The sequence below is a fragment of the Eupeodes corollae genome, chromosome 3, assembly GCF_945859685.1.
Source record: "Eupeodes corollae chromosome 3, idEupCoro1.1, whole genome shotgun sequence".
Lineage (NCBI taxonomy): Eukaryota > Metazoa > Arthropoda > Insecta > Diptera > Syrphidae > Eupeodes > Eupeodes corollae.
This window is the reverse complement of record NC_079149.1, coordinates 118,419,223-118,440,503: the sequence shown is the minus strand read 5'-3', so window position 1 is coordinate 118,440,503 and position 21,281 is coordinate 118,419,223. Positions and strand designations below refer to the sequence as shown.

At 30.7% G+C, this 21,281-nt stretch overlaps 1 protein-coding gene across 1 annotated transcript in view; it reads right to left on the bottom strand.

Annotated features, from left to right (window-relative positions):
- Nucleotides 1–20,379, bottom strand: part of LOC129949494 (abhydrolase domain-containing protein 2) — a 28,543-nt gene extending 8,164 nt beyond the window's left edge. The window contains exon 1 of the mRNA XM_056060992.1: nt 19,596–20,379. Coding sequence (XP_055916967.1) covers nt 19,596–19,882 — 287 coding nt within the window. The 5' untranslated portion in view covers nt 19,883–20,379. The remainder of the gene's footprint in view (nt 1–19,595) is intronic.
- Between the last annotated feature and the right edge of the window lie 902 nt (nt 20,380–21,281).

Below are 21,281 nucleotides of genomic sequence, written 5' to 3'. Positions count from 1 at the left end.
ATTTGAAGTCGATATCTCTTCTGGTTCTTAAGCTATGGGCGACGAAAAAAACGTCGCGAACGTACGGACTTAGGTACACACGCACGCACAGACATCTTTTTAAAAATCTTTTATTTCGTCTCTAGGGACTAGAGTAAGTATTCCTTGAATCATTTCTGACAAACAAATTTAAAAAGGAGCTTAGACGAATTAAAACTTTGCTTAAAACCTTGATTTCTTAGTTTGAACTAAATTAACCCAATTTTTAAGGATGTAGGGGATAGGGCAGACATACAGAAGAATAGAGTCGCCTGACCCACTTTTTTCGACTTTTGCACCATTGTAATATTTAATTAAAATCTCGGGTTCAAAATTTCCAATACTGTTCTTATGTTCTATGAACTCGAAACAATTTTTTCAAATTCGTGTTTTAACATATACATACATAGGTATCTGAATTAGAAAAAAAATGATTTTTGCCATTGCGTTCCACTTTTCCTTAAGCTATAAACTCTTTGCTACAAAACTATAAATGAAGTAACACATTTATGATGTATTACGCCCTAATATGTGTGTACTGTGTATGTATGTAAGTTAAGATATTAAGCCTTTTATGGAGTTCTGTCCAGAGTTTTTATCTTTCGGCTTCCTCTTTTGATCACCGTATCCTTTTCTGCTAATATAGGTATTTGTGTTGAAGCCACATATGAAATTTTTTAAATATAACATTCCATCGGCCGGGAATCGCGTGGCAGGCGAGCATTTTTTTTTATTGAAATTCATTTTTATTAGTTCATTCTTAAACCTATCTTAAAGCTAGACAAAAATTCATAAAACTAGCCTAATTATCCATAACTTACAACTAACTTGATGGTCCCATACGGACACTCTAAGTTAAACTATAACACTAACTACTAATGCCTTTCGGCCCTAAGATCTATTTTACATCAATTTATATTTTATTTATTCTGTATTTATTAGAAAATTTTGAAAAAAACTAATACCTACCAAGGTCCTTAATATAAAACTCAAAACTAACTTAAACTACTTATTCTACCTTTAAACTACTTAAAACTAGAAAAACCACAGCAGCAAATCTAACTATGTATCTAACATTTTTGTTTTTCATATTTGTTTGCCTTTTTTATTTTTTTTTATTCCATGTTTTTTTTTTTTAATTTTATTTTTTGTATTTTTTTTTATTGTTTTTTTTTTCTATTTCTTTTTGTGCCACCATGCCTATTCTACTTAAAACTAAACCCTAAAACTATTAAACAAGTATGTAAGCCGGGCAAGGCTTAAAACCCCATCCCGACTACCCACTATCAAGTGCCGATTGAAGTCACCAAAACTGGTTCTCCTGCTTCACCCTATCAGTTCGCTCCCGTTCGGACACAGCCCTACTGAACCGAAGGAGCTCTGCTCCGCCTTGTGCCATGACGTCCCGATTGTATGGGAGTCGCCTACCCACGGTTCTACTTCTGACGTGGTAGATTAACGGAACTGCAAATCTATCCTGTATCGGACCGCATTTGTCTAAAAAGGGGAATGCCGTCGTTCGGATAGAACGCCCCGAAAATTAAATTATTGGTCGAAGACATAGCTCTTGCAATGTGACCTCGAACGAGTTTTATCACGAAATTGTCAATTCTGTTGAACGTTGAACCACACAGGACAACCATAAATGATCATTGGCCGTATGAGGGTCATGTAGCAAATTACCTTCACTCTGGGGTCAAGCAGGCGAGCATTCTACCACTGAACCACCGATGCTTATATCAATTCCACGAAAATATGACTATGCTAAATGATGTTGCGAGTGATATTTTTTTATAGAAGTTATCAATAAATAGACTAATTATTATGATTTTTTGTCTAGCTTTAAGACCATCTTAAAATAAATGAGAATAAAATGCGCAAATATTTTAGACTTTAGAGAGCTTTCACACTTAACATTCTCAACTTGTCAGGTTGATTATTTCAAAACGAAACACACCTACTCGATGCATTATTTGAACAAAATGATGTCATAGTTAATAGTTGGTTCTCTAGGAATAGGTGAGATGTACTATCATACTAAAAAATTACAAGTTTTAGCACCTACATTTTGAAGACAAGAAGACTCTCTATGTTCTTATGTATAATTATGCATTAAGTCATAATTAAATTATACATGTTTAAGATGATAGTGATGCGTCATTATTATTTTTCAAATGTTATTACACATTAAATTGTTGAATTTAAATTGTTACTAAGCTTAGTAAAGACGGTATTCATATCTTAAATTTTCAGGTCAGTTAGTGCTCTGACCAAAGCTATTATTGAACTCAGAATAGTTAAAAAACTTTCATAAGATTTCAATGAACTTTAAATTAAATTATTAAAACAAAAATGAATTTATGAAATATTATACAAGACAAAAATTTAAACAGGTGTGTCATTGTCAGGAGTGGAGAAGGTACTAATCAAAACCCTCATGAAACCGCAAACTTGACGTCGAATGCTTGCACGGTTACCCTGTTGTCTGTCCTTAACTTGGGAAATCTGCTCAAATTAAGGCACGGTTCTAGTGTCTGATTGGCCAGTTATCAATAAATTGCCTTAATTTTATTGGAAAGTTAGTCTTGAAAAATTTCCATCAAATATGTCAAATTGACAGCTGATCATTTTTGTATTGTCATTTAACTAAAAGCTGAATGGCCTGTAACTTAGCCAATAACTTTGAAAACCATGGACAGGTTCGGACAGCATAAGGGAATTCAAAAATAAGGGACCAAGGCAACTAGTAAGTTTTTCAAGTGCCATACATTTTAAACCTGGATCTTCACTTACCCCTACCTTCAGTTGATCGTGCAAAAAGTACCAAAACATTTGATTTCACAATTTAAAACACACGTTCATCACGTATTGTATTTTGTACTGTAAAAAAATGTTACTTATTTTTGCATTCACACTTGACAAGAACCCTTTTACGTAAAACACTTAATGGAATTGTGCAGAAAATAAATAAATCATAGACTTATAAAGTTCAGCTTTCAGTTGAATGAAAAAACATGATCAACTGACATTTGGACATATGAGGAGACTTGGAAAGGAGATTTTTCTGACTAACTTTCCAACAACTTTAAAGTTGCCTTGAACTAACTTAAAGCTCGGGTCTAAATCACAACTTTAAACTTCTTTTGGCAATAGCTGGAAGTTTCTGGCAATACAGTTGTCACAGAAATTTAAAAAGCTGCAAGATTATAGCTTATTTTTTAGAAATATTCTGCAGGGGTTAAAACAAAAAAATGTTCATTTTATGACTTATGTATTCTGTCACAAAAAAATATTTAAAAAACTATAATTATGAAGTTTATATCTAATTACGCATTTAAGTAGGTTACAACCTTACCCAGCAGGTAGGTACCTACATACACAATACGTTTTGTATATTCATATCTTAATAATTAATTGTTGTAAATGATGCGCAACGTGATATTCAAAAATTATACATATCAACCCACACACTATACATCTAATACCTACCTAAGTTACTACAAAAACTGAGGGAAAGAAAATTATACACCTCTTCATTTATTTAAACGTAATTATTAAAAAATCAATTTTTCGATTTTTATAAAATAAACACACTTTGCTTTAATATACATATGTACATACATATGTAGTTATAGAGTAATGGAAATTAAATTGAACAAAAAAATAACAATTTGTAGCCAAATGGTAGGGAATAAACTTTGCCATCATCAATATTTTTTTTTTTTCAATTTAATTTCATTTATATTTATGTACATAGTACATAATGTACATACATAGCTATACATAAACATTTTAAATAGGAAAGCGAAAATCAAATAAATATCAATGTTGACTGTGAAATTGCTTGAATTTAATATAAAGGAAAAAAATCATGCATACTTCATTGGTCACTATGGCAAGGCGGCCAACTACGCAAAAACCAATTTATAAATTGGTATACCACAGCACAGTAAAGCAAATAGTTTATGGCACGCAATATTATAAAGGCGTGAGAAGCAACAATATATTATTAAATTTCAAACGTGTATTAAAATAAAGGTCATCGCATCTGATGAGTCACATTGAATATTCAAATTTGTTCGATCAAAAAAATAATACAAAAAGTTCTTGAGAAAAATTACTTACATTAAAATTTAAATATGTAATACGCGACGAGTACATTTTTATGTAACCTTAAACTTATGGAGAATCCGTCGCATCGTCCCAAAGTTCTAAATTTCTGTTGAGTTCCTACTAAATTTGCAGTCGGTATTAAACTCAGAAATGCACTATAATATACCTATGAATTAAGTATAGCTTCTATTCCTATGCATATATGTAACTTAGCAGCAATCAACAACTGATTAATTGCAATGTTCTATATTGTTGTACTTTCGACTGTCGTCATGACGGATTTCAATTGAAAAACTAAAACAGACACGAGGTAGATATGTATGCATATGAACTTATGTATACTTAAAGCTAAATCATTTAATTAAAAAAGCAATAAAATGACGCTTGTGGGGAAAATGCTATAGTCTGGTCATCATCATCACAAGTCAGTCTATTTTTAAAATTAGAAAAAGTAAAAAAAAAAAGAACATACAAAACACGAATCGGGTTCAAATTTCGCACGTGTATCATTCAGAATAGGAGCTTATAGTTTTAAGACGTATGTAAATGTAACTGATAATGAATTAAAATACAGTAAGCTGAGTCTATTTCATAAAGGGTTTTTTTTTAAATCGAAACAAAACAAAGATGATTTTTTTAAAATTGACATCAAATTTGCTTTATTCGTAAATTAATCTCCTAAAATTATAATTTAAATCTGATTTCTGGCACATGACCGCCATGGTTAGCTCGGACATTTTGACAGTATTAGATGACTTTTTCCAACTTTTGAGATCGGCTACACGTAATAAGACGGCGAATGCTTTAGGCTCATCAGAGTAGACTAGCGACTTCACATATGCTTAATGAAAATAGTCAAGCAGCAGTGCTAAATCGTACAACGTTGAAGGACAATTCATGGGTCTATAACTTAAAACTACTTGGTTACCAAACTTTTTCTTTGATAAATCAATTGTGGCAAGAACTGTGCGACATGTTTCGCTGTGCGTCTTGTTCAAACCACAACTCCTGCACATCATGGTTGTTTAATTGATTAAGGAAAAATATTTGATCAAAGCTCTATTCCAGTAACGTTTGGTCAGCATCGTTTTTAACCCTAGAAAGATAACCATATCTCATAGACCATAAGTGATACACATGATATATACGTCGATTCGACGTAGGTTATGTTTCTAGGGTTAAAGAAGTACTGACCAAGAATTAAACCAGTTCATAAAGCACACCAAACAGTCAGTTTTCGTGAATGTTACGGTGTCTCAACATACACCTGTGGTTTATTATCACTTCAAAAATTGCAAATGTTTATTGACGTATTTATTCACCCAAATGATCTCCATCGCTTAAAAAAATGGCTGATTTCGTATTTCGAACAGAACCATGATTTTCAGAACAAACTTGCACAATTTGGAAGTGTTGTTCACACGTCAGTTTATTGATGTTAAAATGCCAAACCAAACTAAAAATCAATCACTATTCACCTGACAGCTGCAAAATGGTCGTCAGTTAACATAGTTTTGCCAACATAAAGTTCTTTACCTCTAAAAAAAACACCCGTCACAGGTACCAACCACATAGCGAATGTGAGTTTCCTATGTTAAGGAAAGTTTCGCAATTGTTATTGTTCATATTCCAAGATGAAAGCATAATAAAACATAGGTACGCCTTTTGTCGGTATTGCATTTTAAAATTATAATCAAACAAAAATCAACGTCAATTGTTTAGTCCAGCGTAGATAATAAAATTACTACAAATTAATGAAATATATGTACTAACATATGAATTAAGCATAAGGCGCTTTTTTTCTTTCGAGTTTATTCGAATGAAACTAATCGGATATACATTATATGAACACCAGTCACGCATTACAGATACAAAAAATGTAATCTACAGAATTGGTCGCAAAGACCTACTTACAAACATAGTTAAATTGAGTATGAAGATAAAACCTCTTGAAATCTTATCAAGCAATTTTAGGAAGTAATGTTAATATCAGGTTAGGCTACCTCATAATGTCCTTATCATCAAAATGGCTTGCTTTAGCGATAATGATTTTTATCAATTTATTTTTATTTATAAACAATTAAATTACTTCGCTTTCCAGTTTTTACATAAAACCAATAGTTTACCCTTTAAGAGGAAGTAAGAAAAAAAGATAGAAAATAAGTTACATACAATCTAGGGTTATCATCAAAGTTAATGGAATTTAATATAAAAAATAATTATTAACTTATTCAAATTGATAAGATGCTTAATGTATTCTTCCAGACTATTAATTTCATTAAGTTGTGCAATTTCAGCTGTTTTATTGTTGTAATAAAATGCGAGCTCAAGGGTTAAGATGCGAAATTCTTGTGAAAGAAGAGACAATTAAAATTGATTTGAAAAGATAAAATCTGTCTTTATTAATTTAACCAAAGATTGAATACAAAATTTTAAATCATGTGAAAAAAAAAATTCGAGCTATGTAACCCATTGGCACAAACTTTAAACGATTTTTTTTTGTATTTGTAAGCTAGTTTAGTAATAAAATAAGCTATAAAAAGATGATGTTATCAATATTTTTTATAAATTAAGCATATTACTATTTCTCAACTTTCCACTAGTTCAAATTCACAGCCACATTTGGAATTTTTTCACGAATTGTAACTGTTTAAAAGTGTTTGAGGCCATGCAGGGTATTGCAATAAGAGGTTCTATTTTTATATTTACAAAAAATATTACTTTTTAAGAGAAATTATTGGATATATAGTTGAACAATCAACACAAGACCAGGAGAAATGTATTTCATTTATAATGGAAAACGATATCACGACTAGTGTTGCACTTTACATGTTTTAATGTTTTATGAAATTGTGGATACATTTGCGTCTGTATGAAAGTCCTAAACTTCGTTTGTGAGGTCTTGAATCGATTATCGAAAGTCTTAAATTAAACCTCAATCTTCTACATCCATTTCTTCCAATTCCGAACACAAAACATTATTATTCGCAGCATAGATCGGTAGCGCAATTCATTTGCCGTAAAATTTATTTAACTAACTAAGGTTTAACTAACTACACTAGAAACACAATGCATTTAAAATTGAGAGGATTTCTTGGATTCTTGGATTTTTTGATCTTTTAATCTGACGACCGTGTTTATGAGCATAGCTTTCAACGTGATAGAAGGCATCATCACCAACTTTACTATTCTCGACCTTCAAGATCCTTCACGACGACTCAGAAGCACTATAATATTGTGTAATTTTAAATAATAGGATAGTTATAACTTGTCAAATGTCAAAAGATCACAACTTTAAAAGTGACAGCTGTTTAAAAAAAATGTCTTATTGAAAAACCCGTTAGAAATATTTCTCTTATAATCTTATCTCTTATAATTGATGGAAAAGCTTTTGAAAGATGTTATGGGAAAACAAAAAATTAATTCATCACAGAGTTACGAAATTCAGCTATCAAATACATTTTACAGTGACACTAGTTGACTTATAGTCAAGTCAGAGACAAGAAAATTGCCCAACTTGTGAGTAATGTGGTGTGCATATGATTTTCATTAATATTTCAAATTCAGAAGCAAATCGCTTTTTATTTTAGAACCAAAGCTGTATTTTTTTGAAACAATCATTCTTAGAAGTTTGCTTCATTGCCTAATAAGAGGATATTAAATTTCAGCAGACCTTTTGTATGTCAGTTAAAAGAACCTATTTACTAAATTCCTATCGGTCAATTTGATAAATTTCGTATTTTTTTACTCCGAGTTTCTGTGATTTTATGTGCAAAGTCCTATCAAGTTAAAACAAATCAAGGAATTTTACATAGTTTCGAGATATAGGCATAAGATGCAGAGAAATGCATAAAATATTTACATATATGAATCGTTAGTACGGTTTGTAGATTATTTCATGCAAATGTTGATCTTAACTGCGCCTCTAATGGCTTACCCCAAATTTGGCATACTCTTTCCAACATTTCGGCCGGTGTCTCACGAACAAACACTTCAATGTTGTCTTCCAATGCGTCAATTGAAGCGGGCTTATCTGTATAGACATGAGCTTTAACAGAGCTCCACAAAAAAATAGTCTAAAGGTGTTAAATCGCACGATCTAGGCGGCCAATTGATCGGTCCCGAACTTGAAATACAATGTTCACCAACAGCGCTTCTCAAAAATCCATTGTTGCGTGTTTGTGTTTCAGCCATAAGTCCATTTTTGCACGTGCTGTGTGGCATGTGGCACCGTCTTGTTGAAACCACATGTCATGCAAGTCAAGCTCTTACATTTTGGGCAAAAAAAAGTTCGATATCATCTCACGGTAGCGCTCATCATTCACAGTTACGTTACGATTCACATCATCTTTGAGGAAGTACAGTCCAATGATGCCACCGGCCCGTAAACCGCACCAAATTGTGACTTTTTCTGGATGGATTGGTAGCTCTTGCAATGCTTCTAGCTGATATTCACTCCCAATTCGAAAATTCTGCTTATTTACGTACTCACTGAGCTAAAAATTAACTTCGTCGCTAAGCACAATAAAACAGATGAAGCGCGTGATAACCTATTTTAACACGCATTTTGATAATGAAATTCAATAATTTGCAAACGTTGTTCGTTTGTAAGACGATTCATGATTAAATTATAGACCAAGCTCAAGATGTTTGACAGTGAAACAAAAAACAAAACGTGCTTCAGCTATTTAAATCAGTCTTGCCAAAAAGATAATAGATACAAAATCACCCTTTTAAAAACAAACATACCGTACACGGTATGAAAAATATTGCGTTAAAAAAATGAAAATATTCTTGTGCATTTATGGAAAAATTTGTAAAATCCTAATTTAATATACATCAAACTTCTTTCTCTCATTTTTTTAACAAATAGCAATCACTATTTACCATAGATAAGAAAAGACAAATAAAAATCAGTTTACAGCCATACTCAATTCACCGCAAACAAAGTACATATTTTCTTTTTTAATTAAAATCTAAATTTGCCAATGGAAAACCCATTATACACATACAATTTGTTTATATTCCTATAAAAAAAAAAACTTATAACCCATTATTTTCATTACTTTGCTGTTATAATAGAAAAGCAATTTGTAGTTTTATTTTTGTTTACTTTATACCTACGCTTAAAAAACTCATTTTATGTTAAAATAATAAAACTCATTTTATATTAAAACAACACGAAATAACAGCACTTTGACACGTTAACATTATTTGTGTACCTATCTAAAAAGACATTTAATCAAATCTTAATGGAAGAAAAAAGATAAAAGAGTGGAGCAGTAATTAAAGTAATTAGTTTATATGTTTTCATAATTAAAATAAAAATTTTCCACCCAACGAAAGATTGTTAAATGTTAAAAAGGGTCAATTTATTATTAAATAGGGAAACATAAATTAAATAAAGTTTAACATGTTCTGTAACAGCCAACTCATCAAAAATTAAAATGTTGAAACAAGAATTAAAGAAAAAAAATAGGTACATAAATTCCTACACTTTAAAAGTATAAAACGACACAAACTGGTAAAGTTTTATTTGAAATTTGTAAGAAACCTATCCTACAAAATTGATGATTGATATAATATATGGAAATTTAAAATTCCCATTTTTTTTTCAGTCCGTCAAATTATAACTTCTAAAATCCAAAAACACAATTAACCGATCTGTATTTTTGAATATTGTCTTTTTATAAATAAAAATAAATTCAATCATTTTAAATTAATATATTTAAATGATAAAGAAATGGCCAAATCAATTGACCCCCAATGTGTGCAGAAATGTAAAAGTATATAAAACTTGTATTTTAATTCCTTTCACAAATTTACAAAAATACCACAAACATTTGGTTTGTTTTTAAATGACCGGCTGATGACAAAAGCCGGCCGGCCGGCACAAAACCACTCTAATTTCTTCATACGTCTTATCTACCTAAATACTTTCTGTATCTATACAAAAGTATAAACATTTGAATATTATAATCAACAAAAAACCAAAAACACTTTTTGTTTGTTTATAAATGAGTTTATTAATTAAAACAATAAAATACAAATTCACGTGCTAAGACGAGGAAAACCTATATTTTTATTGTATATTTATGTAGATATAGTTTTATATGTGTCCATCCAAATTAGATTTGTAAACAAACCAATTTAGAAATTTGGTCGTTTAAAATTTAATTTAAAAATCATAATATGGAAAGTATAAACAATTAATTACTCTCACAAATTGAGTTTGCTTTTTTTTTAAATAAATTGTTTGCATACAAAGGTTAGTTTGTGATTCATCTCAATTAAATTTTAATAAGAGTAAAGCAATTTTATTCAAAATCAATAGCAATTAAGAGTTGAATGGACGTTTAAATTAATTTTAAAAAAGTTGCACAGAAGAGACTGAAAAACAGTTAGTGGTACGAAAACACAAGCAAAGATGAATAAAGAAGATGTTTATTTTGAAAAGACTTTTTTTTTAATTTTAAGATTGAGAAGATTGTTTAGGTAAAATGTAGAGCAGAATCAATATATATATACTGGAATAATGTATAAATCCGAAACCTGTTTATTTGAAATAAATCAGTACATAGCTTCATGTTTATTTAAACAATTTTTTACTATTCCACTCAGACATTATTGTTTACTTTAAATTCAGTTTTATAACTCATTTAATTCTGATGAAGTTATATTTAAAGTCTATAATCAAGTAAAGTGTCATAAAGATACCGTTAAGTTTAAAATATCACCAGATTGAGAATAAAAAAAGGCTAGCTATCTGCAATAAAATTGTATAAGTGGGGAATCACCTATACACACAATTTTTACCAAATTGATTTTGATATGAATCATTCATAGATAACATGTTTGAAATCAAAATATATTTATTAATTCAAGTTATTTTGGATATGACGTAGGATTATTAACCTAGAACTCTAAGAAATTGAAGGTCGTCTGCATTTTTATTCACCAGAACTTGCACACGAGCATTGCATGAATCAGAGTGTAAGTTTCAAAGCTCTGGTTTATTGATAAATGTGCCTTTATTTTTCTTTTGTTTTTTTCTTTTTAGTTATGAACAGTTAAAACATGAAGCATTTTGTTTATCTTATCAGGTAGGGATCTATTGAGATCATTGCATATAAATTACACCAAACTATGCTGAAAAGACATACATCTCTTGTACTAGTGTCAAGTTACAATTGGTAATATGTAAATATTAGATTTTAGATTTTAAAACTCAAATAATCAAAAAATTATGTTACTTTTAACTGATAATTAATATTTCTCATCTTTATATTCGAAACAGTTTGAATTATTAAATTTCTTTTAACAATGTAAAGCTTTGATATTTATCAATTAACAATTGATAGTTTACATAAATAATGTCGTGAACTTATAGAGTGAAATATTGTGAATTTCTATACACATTATCTTCTATCTGAACGACTAATATACAATATTATAGACGATGAACCAGAATTTGTGAATCCTACGTTGTTTTCAGAAACTAGATTTGGGCCCATACCCACCAATGAGTACATCCATATATGTATTCAATTGATGTAAAATTTAAAACCAGCGCAGCGGTGAATGGTATAAGAAACAAGTGTAGTTTTAAATCTATAGTCAAATAATTTTCAGCGATGAGTTTCATTTCCAGCTTAACAAGCAGAATTTTAGTTTTTGGAATGAGATAAATCCTTACGCCACTCTTAAGAATGCATTTAACTCAAAAGTTTTAACTCATGTTATTGCAAATTATTTGTAAGGAATAATGGTTGACAGCGCGAACAACCATCAAATTTTTTAGCAAATTATCCCAGATTAGGTTAGGTTAAAATGGCTGTCTAATGGCCCATTGTGATACCAAATGAATCTTGAGGCTTCCTCCTAAGCTCAATGGAACCATTTTGAATACCTTACGAAACGTGAGAGGCTGATTATGCTCATAATTATGATTTAGATCGCTAAAGAAACGTTTTTGAGTTAGAGCAGTGAATGTACAGAGAAGGTGAAGAACTGTTTCCTCCTCTTCCTTGTCCATACAGCTTCTGTAACGTTATTTGACAATACGCTTAGCCGCGTGGAATGCTTTTCTATTAAACAGTGTCCGGATATGTCACCTTTTATCGAGCTTATATGCGATATGCTTAGAGATAGCAAGCATCTTGAACGCTTTAAATCTAGTGCTGGTCAGATGCTTTTTGTGACCAGACACGTGGTGATTTTGTTCCTTATGGTGTTTACCTTCTTCATAGCGTCTTGCATTAGCATTACAAGTAGCGATTGGTATGCCAGTATATGCCAAACGTGGCAGAATTGGCTGCACTGTACCGTTAATTGCGAGTTCATCTGCCTTACAGTTACCAGGAATGTATCTATGGCCCGGCACCCAGCAAAGGTGAATATTAAACTGTAGTGCCATTTTCATTAGAGATGATCGACAGTTATGGACTGTTATAGAGTTTGTAGAGACAGAGTCCAGAGATTTTATAGTGGCCTGACTATCTGAGAAAATACGGATATCAAATGTTGATATCACGTTGTTTTTAAGCCAGGACAAGACTTCTTTTATCGCCAAAATTTGCGCCTGGAACACGATACAAATTATCCCAAGAAACTGATCTATTTTTGTTCGTGTGACTTGACGCCTTCTAAATGGCGGACGCTTAATCTCTGGTTTATGCTGATAAAGCAACGACATTTTTACAAACATTGTTCTGTCAAATGTCTGCCTCGAACAATTATGCCCAAATACGCACACTTCCAGCAATGCTCGTCAGTTTTAGACGTACAGTCAAGTATAGATTATTTTTCCAACTGTACTGTAAGACTGCTTTACCCAATGTCCAGCGGTATCTTCTCTTAAATCTCTCCTTATTTTCTGATCCAATATAGTAATAATATTAATAAACATTAAATGCTGTGAAATACCTTAACGAAACTTTCATTAAAATCAACTTAATTATAACTCTGAAACCACTTTTGTTTGTGAACATTTTTGCAAAAAAATACAAAATTAAAAATAGCTTCTAAAATCTTGGTCACACTATTTGATTCACCGAAGTTAAACCTTGACAAAATTCGTCTGCAGCTCTACAGAAAAATATAATTTTTGTAAATTGTTTACTTGTTTTCTGTTGATGATGTTAAAGTAATCATAAATAATAACTTAATTAGATGCAAACAAAATTTAAATTAACAAATGACTAGAGAGACAAAGGTAAACAACATCAATAAGTTGCGCTACTATGTAGGTAGGTTGGAAAGTACAATAGAGAATACAAGACGACACATGTAATGAAAATGCTAACAAGTTTAAATGACTCACTGTACCTATATTTGCATGTTGACACTCCTGCTTATAAGAATAAAAACAAAACAACAAAAAAAAAACAAATGACACAAATAAACAACCGGCAAACTTATTACGTAATCCTGATGATGTTTTTCGTGCTAAAAAGCTAAAAAAATGTTTACTTTGCTTTTGGTTTGTTTTGATTTCTTATTCTTTTGAAACATGCTTCCGAAGATTCATAATCGGTATAATTTGATGAAATACATTTATTTTTAATATTTATTTCATGTTCATCGAGAGTTTATGTATTTATTTCAACAATAGGCACCTATGTAGGTAGAGAAAATTAATACATCCTAACTTTGCTCTAACTTAGATCATTAGTATTTTCTTATGCCTAGACAAAGTCACTTCATTATAAAGCTTTGAAAACAAATTGAAAAGAGTAATTTCTAAAATAAGAACCAACCTAATTTGTTTCCTTCGAAATATTTGCATGGCATGCTGTTTTTTAAGTAACCTTTTATAGCCTTAATTATCTGCAGTTAGGTTGCGATTTAATCTAAGCATTTTACTATGACTTTTTAACACTTTATTTTAAATTGATTTCGATTGTTTCGGTCTATGCAATCATCTTCCTGAGTTATTTTCATTAACACCGCACATTTGAAGTCTGACTGCAAATTTTATAAATAACATCTTATTAAAAAATAAAACAAACCAATTGTAAAAATATAAGAAATAAATAATGATTCATTTATTACCTAAATTCATCATACTTAGATACAAATAAATTACTGTTTCGCAATAAAATTGGACGTTTTATTGCAAATACTGAAACACATTTAAATTCATTATCTACTAAGAAAATCTGAAGGACATTTCGATAAAAATTGTATGTAATTTTATAACAAGTAACTTTTTCATTTCAAAAAGTGATTAATTGTTGATATTGATGTGAAATAATATTATATTTATTTTGAAACTAAATTTCTTTGTAAACATTACAACATGCATAATATTGTGTATAATATAAATTCTAGTTCTTATTTCGAATATAATAGATTCAGTTCTACCAACATTCTGATTTTTAAACTACAGGTGAAGATATACCCAAACTTAAACTATATAAATCATTTAAATTACATATTTTCATGTGGAAACAAAGAAATAAAATCGATTAATTCATTAATACCACTTCTGAGCGTATGTACAAAATTATTATTATTGACAATCAAGTAGCAATCAAAACTTAAATCGTTAAAATAGATAATTTAGTGATAAGATAAGACCTGAAGTTCAGTAAGCAACTATTCTAGCTATGCATATATTTAAAAATAAAATATAGTTCGTTTTTACTTCAAACGTTACATCATCAAATGTTCGACAAGCTTTAATAAGTTCAAGGTTTTTATTTGTATTGAAAAACTCATAATCAAAACTTTTTGACGAGAGAATTCAACTTAATTTTGAAATGTGCCCCTTTCTTGATAACATTTTTTTATTTAAATTCGCGTATGTTCTAATTTTTTCACAGTTAAAACTGTCACATATATTATAGCTTCGTATGAGCAAGTCAGACATTGGTCGTTTTAAATGAGTCATAAAAGAAATGTTAAAATAAAACATATTTTGTTTTTAATATGACCAAATGCGATTTTATTAACTTATAAGTAACAAATAGCAATATCAACCAAAAATATTCCATTTAACTTTGATGACAAATATCCCACTTATAATAATATCAACATTAATAGACACGAATGTTTATACAAATTGTCAGAATAAAATCAATTTATTTATCTATGAACAAATAAATTGAACACAACATATGGTTTTGTGTTCATTGAAAATTTGTTTAGTGATTCATTTAATAACCACATGTTAATAAATCAATATTAATAAAAATAATCCTATGTGGGTATCAATTTATAAAGGAATAATTTTAGATTAGTATCAACATTCCTTTTAAGAAAATAAAAAGGCGATAATCGTAGTTATTTTCATTAAAGAACGTTAACCTTTATTTGGGAAAATTGGTTAGCTTCAGAGGACATTAGATTCTTGCAACGCATATTGGCCAATGTGCAGGATCAGACAACAATAAGTACTTCATTTGCAATCAGCTACATTCTTCGAATGCTAAATAAAAATAAAGCGAGCAATTTACGCTTTTATATGTATGTCATTTTGTATTGTAAAGAAATAGTATTTATTGTTGTTCCAACATAAATAGAAACCATTTACACTAAACTTTAAATAAAATGTTAAAGAGAATTTGTTAGTGGGATTGGCAGAAGAATGAAATATAAACACTATTCATCTTCTCTTAGCAATCAAATTGACTTTGCATTTATTTTAGTTTTTTTTTTTAAATTGTGGTATAGAGAAATTTTGATTTTGATTTGATTTCTGACATCAAAAGTGAAAAATTTGTATGAGAAATTTTGGTTTATACAGTGAATCAAAAAAGAAATCGGTCATAAGCATTCTTTTTCAATAAGCCATCTAAAATGAGCAACGAATGTTTTGAAAATATGAATTCGTATAGTTTTAGATTATATTTATTATTAACTCTTTTTTTATAACCAAAATTAAATTATTAGTTTTCTCTTGAATTATTTTTTTAAGAAAGTAATAACAATTTTAAAGTCAAAAAAGAAATCGGACAATAAATGTTGGACAACATAAAAACAACGGGAGTATTATCAAAAGCGGAAAATGAGAAACTAGTACTTCGTTGGTAATCCTTTACTCTCTCTTATCGCATCAAATCTTTGATTGAACTAGAAAGAAGTAGGAATTTTCTCCCATTCGATTCTTAATGCATTTTTCAAGTCTTACTTTTTGGTGCAATTGTAGTTTTTAAGTTGATTGTCTAAGTAACTCAAAAAATGTTCAACTCAGGTCTGGTGATTGTGAGGGAGGTTTAATCAAATGTTTGCAGTTATACAAGAGCCAAAACCGACTATTTAAAGCCTTGTGTTTTGGTTCGTTGTCTTGGTAGAAGTAATATTCTTCGCTAATTCCTATTTCGTGAGCTTTATTGTAAATTTTCCTTCAAAATTTGAATATATTTTTGTATTGATCCATAATTCCATCCACAATAACAATATTTCCTGGACCAACCGCCAACATGCATCCCCATACCATAAGGGAGCCACCTCCATGTTTTACAGTAGGTTTCAAGTTTTTTTCGTTGAGATCTTTATTCGGCTTTCTACACACATATGTTTGTCCATCTGATCGAAATAAATTAAATTTACTCTCGCCAGAGAACAAAACTCGATTCCAAAATGACAAATCCTTTTTTTGATAGCGCCTTACAAACTCTTTTCTCTTGATTCGTTTTTTCTTCTTGATGAATGGTTTTTTTCTTGCCACTCTTCCATGAAAATTACTTTTTCGAAGCAATATTTTCACGGTTTCAGCGCTAACATCTTTTTGCAAGTATTTCTTTACCTCCGCCGTCAGCTTTGGTGCACTCATTTGGGGATTTTTTAAGCTTGTTTTACTATCCAATGCTCATCGCATGCAGTAAACTTCATAGGTCTTCCAGATTTTTGTAGATTTTCAACGGATTTTGTTGTTTTGACCTTTTAATATCTCGTACTTACTTACTTCTTTTAACAATTTCTGCAATAGCACGAACATATTTACCTTCTTTAAAATGTTTTATTACTAATTTTCGCAATTCTATCGTTGTAGAACCACGTTATGCTTCCATTTTGACCGATCTTATAATAACGCATTTTATTAACCTAAAAGTGATATCTTTATTCCGTTAAAAACAAAAAAAAGATGAGCATACGACAGGATGTCCGATTTTTTAATTGCATTTCGACACGGCCAATTATTAACAAAAAATGTAATTTTTGCTAAATATTCACAGTAAATAATAAAAACTGTGGTTTGATGCCCAAATACGTCATTTTCAAACCTTCATCAAATCTATTTCGTGATTCAAGGTTTGCACCTTGATACGTGTTTGGATTCTTTTTTTATCAACTGTACATATTTCTGAGAATACGCAAATTTCCGAGTTGTTAGAAATATGAATTGTAAAAATAAATAAATTATAGATTTATAAAGTTCAGCTTTTAGTTGAATCAAAAAACATGATCAGCTGTCATTTTGACATATGTATACAAGTACCCAGATTTAACTTGATTGTTCTTAAGATTCTCCTAAATTGGAAAGCAATCATGGCATCTTTGTGTAAAAAAAAACATTGTATTATCATAAGAAGCAGTTTATTTGCTCATAAATTGATAACTTCAATATTGCCTATTTATTGAGTTTCAGAGTAAAGACGAAGCGATTCATTTTTAACATTGGACCTGAAAGCTTTGAATAATTGTATTGCTTTTGTATGTTCCATTCTATTCCTGACAACAGTACTCGCACACACGAATGGTTGAGAGTTGTAAGTCACTAGGCCCTGGTTCACAACGGACTGTTGCGCCACAAAATGTATTTTATTATTTTGTTTGTACATATGTACCTATATAATTTTATAAAAAATTGTTAAATTTCAAGACAATAATGGTAAACATTCCGCAATTACAGTTCGCAGATTTAGAAAAATAGTTTACTAAAAGTTTCACAATTGGCCGTAGATATCTTGGATTTAGGGAACCTTTATTTTTTTTTGGAGGCCACATGAAATATCAGATCTTGCCAATGCTTTAGAGAATTATTCTGTAGCCGTAGTTACTAAGAATGTGAAATGCAATATTCTGTAATTCAAAACCAAAAATTATACAAATGTATGAAATGAAAAATTCCATTGGAAGTTTTTGAGTCGAAATGAGTTAAATTACACTGCATTTACTTTTCTCGCGTTTTCAGGAACTTAATTCAAGCTAGGTGCCAATATCAATGAAATTCTTCAACAACCTATTTAGTTTGCTGTAACCTATTTATATAATATTAACTAACCCCGATGAAAAATTACCCAATACTACTAAATAAATTCTTCTAAAAACATTTTTTTTTAATAAATCCTTTGAAAAAACATGCGGGTCATTAAAACAAAAAAAAACAGTAAGATATGTCAAAATAAATGATTTATGTACCTACGTGTTTTTTGGAAATAGAACTTCTAAATGTTTCCTTGCCCTAAAATTCCGATTAAATAATTATTACCAAACAAAATATAATCCGCGTGTGAAAATTTGCTGAAAGAAAGTTGACACACAATTTTCCTCACTCCGTCCTTCCTATTAAATTTTCTTTGAGCTCCAAAGTGTAATCAATAGTTTTGTACTTATTAATGTGTTAACATATTTCCCAAAACTTCGCAACACAAAGTTAGTTACCTAGGTCTGAGAGATCCCCTTCTCGATCTAATCTCTACAATGATTTATCAAGTTATCTTTTGTTTTTCTTTCTTCCAACAAATATAATCAAGTGAAAATGAAAGTAGTAAAAAGACGACTCTCTAAAGAAAACCAATTTCCTCATTTCTGAAAGAAAACTGCATTCGGAGCAAAGCAAGGGAACAACTGGCACTACCAATTACAAATAAACAAAGAAAAATAAACCTTGATTGCTTTTTTTTCAATTTATTCCATTTTTCAAAACATCTAGGACCTAGGTAATCCTTGTTGAAACGAAACATAGTTCCTTAAAAGGTTCTGTTTTACATTTTTTATCCCAATACAATGCAGGTTGTTAGCCATTTTTGCGCAGGATTACAGAAAATCATCATTTTCCAACAACAACCTAGAAACAAAAATGAATACCCTCTGTGTCAAGAGTTCTATGTCATTCCCTAAAAGGTAGCTAGGTATAGCAGCTAGTAGGTGTACATAATTTTGTTCCTATCATGTTGGTACCTACCCAACTACCAACCTACCTCCTAGTTGGTATTGTTAGCAATTTAATTGATTTATCAATCAGGTCTTCATAAAGTATGGACTAGTTAGAAAACCAAGTTGAATAGCCTAACCTTACGATATCCAATTCGATTTCGTTTCGATGAAGTAGAAAGAAACCTAACCACAACAAAGCATGTATCCGGCTTCTTTTCAGAGTCAATCCCAAAAAGAAAAAAAAAGAAAACAAATATTAATTGGAACATCATTCGTTTGTTACTCATGCCACCGCAGTTGATATGAGTGGGTATAAATGTTATGACTAGATAGGTAGATATATATAGAAATGTACTTACGGTTCTCGTAGACCTGGTGCAATTTTGTAGAGACAATCGAGGAAAGTCTCATCCAAGCACCAGACACTCGGCTTCAAAGGCTGGCTGTTCACATTTAATATCCTAAAGAGAATGCACAGAATAACTGCGATTGCGGTGAGAAACGCCGTCGACATTGTTGTAAGTGTCCGATAGAAATGAACTCGATCAAAGAAAGGGAACTCGCCGAGTAGCTGATTGAAACTTTGCTGACTTTGAATGTAATTGTCATAGAAAAAGGAGCACTGTACCAAATGCGGTGTGATCATACGTGAAGGTGCAACTCGGAAACAAAAAATCACAACCTTCCCACAGATCCCACAGAAAGTATCACAAAATAACACACTTCCTCCCGAAAACCCTGTTCTTTTCTATGTTCTTTTTATTCACAATCAGAAGATCAAAAATTCTCAACGTAGATTAGGGTTGGGCACTCGCGGAGTGAAAAATTGGGATGAGGGAAGAAAAATAAAACACAATCGACACTACAAAAATGCAAAACTCCCACAACCCGAAACACTAGAATAAAATTCAATTAGAATTTGCTTGCGATTAGATTAGAAAAGAAAACTTCGCGTTTTAAGTAAAAATAAAACAGCGCGATTTTGCTTCGGTAAAATAGAAATTCAAAAAAGAAAAAATTGCAAATTGATAGAAAAATGTTTTTTTTTTATGTTTTATTTGTCTATTATGGCAGTAATTCGCGTCCGATTTGTGGTTTTATTCAGCGTGTAGACGAATTGAAAGTACTCAAGCGTTTGACAGCGGAAAGAATGGAATTCTATGGGAAAGCCGTGAAATTAGAAATGGAGTCACTTGTTTTTTTTTTGCTCTTTTCTTTATTGTTATATTCGTAGTTGGTGGCAAAATATGGCTGCATTTGAAGGCAGATTGACAGATAACCAAGGTTGGAGGAGAGAAAACAAAACAAAATATATTCCAGTCGGTAATTTTACTATGAAACTGGAAGGGAAGTTTGAACCTTGTTTTTTTAGTGGAGTGGTTTGTGTCTATGGTTGTTACTTGGTGAAGCTATAATCCGCTTGGGGCAGTAGTGAAAAAGGGTGTTCTAGTCCATGTTTGGTAATTAAAAATGCAGAAAATTGAAATTCATATTAATCATGAATGTATTGACTTGTTTTCTGTTGACTCCGTAGACCCTGTGGAAGAATTAAATTCAAACAAATAAATAAACCTTATCATGAGAATTGGCCAGTTGTTATTACTGGGAATCCTGAGAATATTATCTGACGAATCGAAATTCAATTCACTATTCATTCTCACCTAGCAGTTAAATTAGCTTTCCATTTCCCTTCATCCTTTTTCAATTGTGAGATAGCAAATTTTTGAGAATTCATATCATAACGATTCTATTCTTGGATTTGTGACAGCAAAATTGAAACATTTGTATTAGAAATTTTGAGAATATTGAAATCTTAAAATATAAACTGGCCAAACGTATGAGTTATAAAAATAATGCATCTGGCATTATCCTCAATACGTTTCCATAGAAATGTCATTAGGGTTTCAGAGAAATCAAATCTAATATAATGACATAGATTACAGAATCAAGTAAGCAGGCTGTGGAGGAAATCAAATCTCAATTTTGAAATTTCTACCACACAATAAATTTGAACAAAATCTAACGCAACTCATTTACATGCATTT